The sequence below is a fragment of the Silene latifolia genome, chromosome 7, assembly GCF_048544455.1.
Source record: "Silene latifolia isolate original U9 population chromosome 7, ASM4854445v1, whole genome shotgun sequence".
Lineage (NCBI taxonomy): Eukaryota > Viridiplantae > Streptophyta > Magnoliopsida > Caryophyllales > Caryophyllaceae > Silene > Silene latifolia.
In genome coordinates this window covers 125,913,494-125,921,597 of record NC_133532.1, presented here as the reverse complement: position 1 = coordinate 125,921,597, position 8,104 = coordinate 125,913,494, and the positions used below count along the sequence as shown (strand labels likewise).

At 36.7% G+C, this 8,104-nt stretch overlaps 1 protein-coding gene across 1 annotated transcript; it reads left to right on the top strand.

Annotated features, from left to right (window-relative positions):
- Positions 1 to 361: 361 nt before the first annotated feature.
- LOC141590751 (cysteine-rich receptor-like protein kinase 44) lies at positions 362 to 4,725 on the top strand. Its single transcript, XM_074411314.1, has 7 exons — positions 362 to 650; positions 1,711 to 1,755; positions 2,270 to 2,412; positions 2,755 to 2,962; positions 3,458 to 3,695; positions 4,037 to 4,184; positions 4,402 to 4,725. Exons 1-7 carry the CDS (start codon positions 362 to 364, stop codon positions 4,723 to 4,725), a joined length of 1,395 nt encoding a protein of 464 aa, XP_074267415.1.
- Positions 4,726 to 8,104: the final 3,379 nt, after the last annotated feature.

Below are 8,104 nucleotides of genomic sequence, written 5' to 3'. Positions count from 1 at the left end.
CTAAGTCACGAATGAGAGGTGACCCGACTTGTTAGGATTGTGTTGAGAGTGGACATGTCAGGATCAACGATTGTGTTAATCCTAGAAAAAACCGAGAGCAGCGTAGATATGAGGGTGGTAGTACGACGATAGTTGTTGAGAGTGATGACGATCTTTTGGCTGTGGGTGTTAATTATACTCTGGTGTGTCATTTCACGCTACCCCATGTAAAAATTCCTTTCACAAGTTTGTTGGTGGAAGGTGTGGTACAACTTACTTGGCGAATGGTAAGGCTATGCCAATTATGGGAAGACGTGATATGTAAATCCGGACCCTGACTAGGTGTAGGTAGGAGCTAACGGATGTCATGTTCATCCCGAACATGAAAAAGAAATTGATATCTTTTGGGAAGCTCGATAAAGTAGGCTACAAGGTTGTCTTTGAGGGAAATTTCTTGAAAATAGTCAAGGAAGTTATGGTAGTAGCCCGTGGGACTAAGAGTGGAACTTTGTACACGACCGCAGGGTGTAGTAACATGGGTAGAGTAGCTGCTCGGGGGATGAAATATGAAATTGTTTCACAAGAATTGTCGCGGGATTCGAAAACTATGCATAGTGGGTATTACACTAAGCACCGTGTGAGTAAAGTTGGTGGCTTGAAGGTGGAAGATGGTCTGAGAACGGACAAGGGGAAACTAGCACGCTGGTATGCGTGGGGAAATTCAAGGAGCTAGTTCCAAGGAGGCACGAAAGAATGTTTCGTTCAGGCGTGAGTGCACGCCCCGAGGAATGATGCGTGAAACCCGACATGTATGGTTGCCGTTGGGAACAGACTTGGACGACAAAGAGTCGAGGTTGGACAGTACCTCGATTGGGCTCTTGCAATCGGCATGAGCGGAGCCGCAGTTCTATAAGTTGGATCGGTGAATGAGGTGTTTTGAGTGGTACATCCAAAAGATGTTGGAGGTGGGAGATTATTGTACTAATCCTACATATTTTGGAGGGTGTACACACAATGTCAATGTTCTCTTGTTGACAATTGTGGAAAGGGTCTTAATGCCTTTAAAATTGTTGATAGCAAAAGTCCATGAAAATGGGCGCCTGACTATAGCATGAAGAAAATGGTGATCCTTGTGCAGTTAAGAACGTGTAGAAGAGTACGAGTTCTCCCTATAAAAGGAGATGAAATGCTCAGTTCTTAGTATCCCTCAAATCCTCATAACTAACCTAGCAAACGGGTCCTTTGGGTCGAGCTCGGGTCGGGTCATTTTAGATTCGGATCATTTTCGGGTCTGCTATTATCAAGTTATTTATACATAATAATCAGTTTGCAACAATAAACATTCGGGCCGGGTTATACTAGATCGGGTCAATTCGGATTCAGGTCTTGAGTTTGAGTGTCGGGTAAGATTATTCGGGTCGGGTCAATATTGCCAGGTCTACGAGTCATAAGTGAGTTATAAGAGTACTAATAAGAGCGGTCTTAAGTCTCTTGTCTATATTACTCTTATTATAATACTCTGAGTGTGAATGTGTGATCAATAAAATCCTAGTGCAACCACGGTGAGGACGTAGCCAATTTGGTGAACCTCGTTATATTTGTGTCCCTATGATTCTTGTTTTTATTATTATGTGTATTGCCATATATTTATCCCTATGAAAATCTTCTACAATTTGAAAATGAAAATAGAAGTTTAAAAACGTTACTAATATTATAACTTTTCAAATGCAGTTACACTTGAATGTACTACAGTCGTTCTTAGCACAAATGACGAAGGTTTGTTTTTTTTTTACTATGCTGACTTTTACTATATAATGTAATCTTCTTCACATCTATTTACCTTGGCTGATCTTCGAAATAACACTAACCATATTTTAAAGAGAAAATTGTTGATTACAGCCTTTTAAAAATCACTTTTTGAAAATTACAGCCTTATAAATTTTTTTTTGAAAATTACATCCAAAATATTACTTTTCTTCTAAAATTGCACCAACTTGAGGTTTTTGGTGAATTTTTATGATGTTTTTATGATGTACCCTTTATTATTTGAGAGCCTACTTACCCAGATTTCTTACCTCTCCTTAACACAAACCAATTAATCACCTCAAACATCATAAAAACATCATAAAAATTCACCGAAAACCTCAAGTTGGTGCAATTTTAGAAAAAAAGTAATATTTTGGATGTAATTTTCAAAAAAAAATTTATAAGGCTGTAATTTTCAAAAAGTGATTTTTAAAAGGCCGTAATCAACAATTTTCTCTATTTTAAAATATATATAATCTTTTAGATAAAACGATAGAAAGTGATATAAGCAGCCATCTTGGAGATAAAGAAGTAGTACAATATGATTTTGCCACGCTTAAGATTGCAACAAGAGACTTCTCAGTCGAAAATCGGCTCGGTGAAGGAGGGTTCGGTATTGTTTACAAGGTATTCCTTCATTATGTTAAGAAAGCTAAGATTTCCAACTCAAGATATATATATATATCACATGTGAATATTCCTAAGTCCTAACCATTTTATTTACCAGGAGTTCTGGGGTTGGGGATTCGAACCTAGGACCTATTGTCACTATATATCCATTTTATAACCACTAGGTTAAGACGAACATACTTCATGAGGCATACTTTCTGTCTTTTTAGCGAGTCTAGAGCAGGCCTGGCGATAAAATAGGGAGTATAATATTATCATTCATTTATGTATTTATTCATTCATTCATTTATGTTGGTATTCAATAACCTTTTGGAAACATGCTTTGAAATATATCAACAGGGGACAATAGAGGGCGATACTGTGGCCATTAAAAGGCTCTCTAACACATCTGGACAAGGTACCAAGGAATTTACGTCAGAAGCTCGCCTTCTGGCGAAGCTTCAACACAGAAGCCTAGTGAGGTTTTTGGGCTTTTGCGTTGAAGGAGATGAAAAAATACTCGTCTATGAGTTTTTGTCTAATTCTAGCTTGGATCGTATCCTGTTTGGTATGTTACCCTTTCAAATTTTCATTTAACTCTATCCACCTTATATTATAGCGAGTAACTTATTAATCCTCTGTCTTGATCTTCTATTTATCTTCGATTAAAATATCTAATCCGTAGTAGAGTACAAGACGAGTTAAATTTAGAAAATAAGAAACCTAAACAACCTTTCTATAAACAAGAACAAAGACCAAAGCAAACATGGAACACAGTGTCACTCGCCTCGCCACGCACGACACGCACCAGGGAACAAAGAAAGCGCGACTTACGCCAGTCAGGTGAAGCCCCAAGACGGCTTCTTCTCACTTCTTTTTCTTTGATATTCCTCTGCTTCTTTCATGGCTTCTTCATGCTCCATCTTCACCACACTCTGACACTGCATACACCGATGCGACTCAACCAAGTCACAATCCAACCATTGTAACCATTGAAATGATTTTTTTTTGCTATGTTAAGTATTGGTGATTAACTTATTTCTTGGCCTATATGGCACTAAAGATCCGGAAAGGCGTCCACTTTTAAATTGGGGTACTCGAAACAAAATTATAGCCGGAATTGCAAAGGGTCTCCAATATCTCCATGAAGATTCACGATATACTATTATACACCGTGACCTTAAACCTGAAAACATACTACTTGATAATGAAATGAACCCCAAGATAGCTGACTTTGGCTTGGCAAGACTCTTCGAACAAGCACAAACATTTGGGAATACTATTCGCATAGCGGGAACACGGTATGTGTCTTATGATTTCCTTAGTATTTCAACTTGGTGATATTAGTCATTTTTTTCGTGTTGCAGATTTACTCATCATCATTTTGATATTTCTTCTACGAGCTACATATTCACGATTTTGAGCATGTATGATAGAATACAGCAAGATGACTTATTGAATTATAATTGGGAAACAAATCAAATAAATTGTGTGCATATATGATCATTTCTCTTATCTCAAGTTTAAAGGGAGTCTAGTAAAGCATTGCGTCAAAGTTGACATCATTTTTAATTGTTTGGAGAATTAAGAGTAATAAAAATTGTTACCGAAATCTGGAATTGATCTGAACCGATATATGCAGAGGATATATGGCACCAGAATGCTTGTCAGGGGAGTATTCGAGCAAATCCGATGTCTACAGTTTTGGTGTCATGCTTCTGGAGATAGTAAGTGGTCAAAGTAACAGAAGATTTATGCAGAAATCGAAGAAGCAGGACCTCCCAATTCATGTAAGTTCCAGTACACAAACCAAAATGTATTATGTTTCACTCTCCTTTTGTTTTTCACTTTTTCTTTTCTATTTTCTCGCATTGAGGTGTGCGTTCACCCATGGACGGTTCCAAAGGATGATTCATGTCAGCCGACCCCAAATCATTTTGGGATTAAGGCTCCGTTGTTGTTGTTGTTGTTGTTGTTAGCTGATTAAATCTTTGTTTCTATTGAAAGGCATGGATACTATGGTATGAAGAGAAATCCATGGAACTAGTAGACCCTGAACTGGACAAAACTTATTTACGCAATGACATTGAGAGGTGCATTCAAATTGGATTGCTATGTGTGCAAGCAGATGCAGAACAAAGACCCACCATGACCGAAGTGGTTCTAATGCTAACTGTCAGCGCGATTTATCTTACGTTGCCATCACCACCAGTGGTGACCTTCCCTCAACTAAAGGTTCCTTCGACTAACACTACTGGACAACAAAGTAATAGTGACCAGTTCTCAACAAAATCTATCACCCATGATGATTTATACCCAAAACCAAGATGATTGGCATAGTCTTTAATATTGCTTGATTTGAAATGCATTTACCTATTGTTAAAAAAATCTTTGTCCTAAAATGTTCAATATGTGTGAGCACAAAAAAATTGCATTCATATTGAATACTTAATTTAATCATGTTTTTTTTTTTTTTTTTGATGACGAGGGGTTGAATCCCCCCGGCCCATGCATTCCCGCACCACCACATGGACCATGTAAGCCACCCCCTTCGGGAGCTGCAGTGGCCAAGTGATCATCGCCCCAGCTGGGAGTCGAACCCGGGACCTCTCAACTCCTGCATTCTTGCAAGTTTCAAGGTTTAACCCGGCTACCACTGGACTAACACCACTTGGTTTAATCATGTTTCTTATATAGTATGGTTCTGCGAGCCGATGTAAAGTTTTGTGATCTGATTTGCAATTACAAGAAACTAAATTTGTTGAGATTGTTTTTCTCATATTGAATTGCTACTTTTGGGTGAGTAGAATACTCATACCATCACTCATTATTTGTTTACTTATTCTGTTCTTGGTGTCTAATAGGAATATTTGGGCTATTGTGTAGATAGTGATAGGGCGCCACCGGGTGACGCCCAAATTGGGTGCCACCCTCTCACAACTATTTTTAATTGAAGGGGTCCCTACTCACCCCATGTGAGAGGGTGGCGCCCTTTCATTTTCCTTCACAACACCTTCTCTATTTCCTTTTTCTGGTAAAGTTTTATGCTTATTTTAATCATTTCACCCCACAACAATAACCACAATACCCATATTTTATGTTTATTTTAATCACTTCATCCCACAACAATACCCATAATACCTTCCCTCTCTCCAATTACCACACCCCACAACAATATTTTATGCTTATTTAAATCAAATCGTTAAATCTTATGCCACTCATGAATAGGGAAGACTAGGAGGGAGTATAATTTTCCCAAAACTCTATTCTTACATGGTATTAGGATTAGGTTAAGAAATTTCTCAAAAAATTTCTCTGCCTCGCTTAATTTCTCGCGGCAGTCATGCCTAGATCTAATTCTGCTAAATCCGATGGGACTCAAGTTCTGACTCCCTATATCCTGTACAACAACGATAACCCTGGTCCTTCTATTTCCCAGGTTTATCTTCTTGGTGACAATTATGATGAATAGTCTCGTGCCTTTCAAACGTCGCTCATTGCTAAAAACAAACTTTGGTCGCCTTAGGAAACTCTAGGACAATCTTATTGACTGTGACCGTACTCTCTTTCGGTGTGTACTTGCAAAGGCTGCAAGTGCAATCATGAGTTGTCACCGCTCCAACCAGTTCGGCTATAGTCCAAATAGTTTTTCTCTTGGTATAAGAAAGTGCGCATTTAATCGTTTTACAATAGAAGGGGAGCGGATTTGAACTTGGGTCCTATTATCGACAATACCTTCATCTTAAACCACTAGATAAAGACATCTTAAGTATAGTCCTAATCTGTGTTACTCAGACTCGGCAGAGAAGTGTCGTATCCGACGCGTATCGGAGTGTCGGACACATGATTCTAAAATTTAAGTGATACGGGGATGCGGTCAAACAAGTGTCTTGACCGACTTTAGGACAAATTTATTTCAAAAGTCCAACTTTTCAGTTTTCAATTGCATGTGAGTAATTTTATGTGGAAATAAAATAGATTAATAGACCATTAAATATTCACTGCCGCCTCTCTCTTCTTTTATATTTTAACATTTCCCCACATTTCTCTCTCTTCTTTAACCCTTTTCACCTTTCCCCAAATTATTTTTTCATCTTTTCTCGCTCTCTCTTCTCCATCTTCCTTGAAATACTTCTGACTATCACTGTGCAAAAGTGTCGGGAGTCGTGTCGTCTTGTGCGCATCCCCAGTGTGTCGGTGTCGTGTCTGGTGAAGTGTCATGTCGACACTCGACACGCCACCTACCTGGAGTGTCGAATCTTCTCTGGTCCTAATAATTAATGAAGCAAAAGTTCGTTCCAACTCAAATTGCACCGACAGCGACGACGAAGACAACAACGAAAACAAATTAACTACAAGTGGAGCTAATAGTATATCTATATTTATTCCTATTAGGCCAATTATTGGCACTTTAATAAACCTATTTCTGTAGCAGTTCCAAATGACAAAGGCATGTTCTTCTTTATCCCAAGCAGTGATGCCAGCCAACGTTGAATAAACCAACTACATTGTTTAAACATAGAACATATCAAACTATATATCATATGGTGGTTAACTTGGTTAAAACTACTCTCTTGTTTCATCCAATTCTTTTTCTTATTCTGGTGTTTCAGTTATTTCTTTATATTCCGTTTTGGCAAATTCTCTAAGACGAGTATATTTGTCTTAAGCTTAAGATATGCTAAATATGCCCATGTGGCTATATGGCAAAAATAAGACAAAAGCAGAATGTATAGGAATAAACAAAAGATTTGTCCTATTTGTCCATATGGGATGATATTTGGATCGTTTTAATATTAAGACGGATACCTCTGTCCTAAGAAAGACAGACTCGTTTGACAAATCATGTCTCAGGACTTTTTCTTCTTATGTGTAAATTGCGCTCAATGTTATATTTTGAATTCTTATTCTCTAAATATACTCTAGCCAAATCTTTTCTAAATATACTCACTCTTAATTGACTCCACAAATTAGCTACACTAAAAAATATACCGCAAATAAATATATACTGAAATTATTTCAGCTCAATGTTATATTTTGAATTCTTATTCTCTAAATATACTCTAGCCAAATCTTTTCTAAATATACTCACTCTTAATTGACTCCACAAATTAGCTACACTAAAAAATATACCGCAAATAAATATATACTGAAATGATTTACACAATATTCATCAATCTTTACCTTCTTAATAATATATAATATAATATAATAATTCCAAACTTCTTATTTTCTCAATCTCTACCATAAATACATATATACATATATTGTTTTTACCGGTTTTCTTTACGAGCCTAATACGCGTTTAATTAGATATTACATCTAACTTAAATGTATTATTAATGTCAAAAAAAATTCTTCATAGTAAAGTACAATAATATCAGTACTGTAAAAATAACTTAACTTAAATGTCTTATAACGGTAGTTATTTTCTTTTATACCTCTTACTAATATTATATTAGTACATTATAACATTAAATTGGAAGTGCAGTTAATTTATGTAAATAATTTTTTTATTAAGACTGTTTCTTTATAAATCAAATCTAAAAAATTATTAAATTGAAAGTACAGTTAATTTATGCAAATAATTTTTATGAAGACCGCTTCTTTATAGATCAAATCTAAAAAATACCGCGCTGTAGCGCGGGATCCATACTAGTTCTTTATCAACTATATATGTTCTCTTGGCAAAAGTCTTTTCTTTCCTACC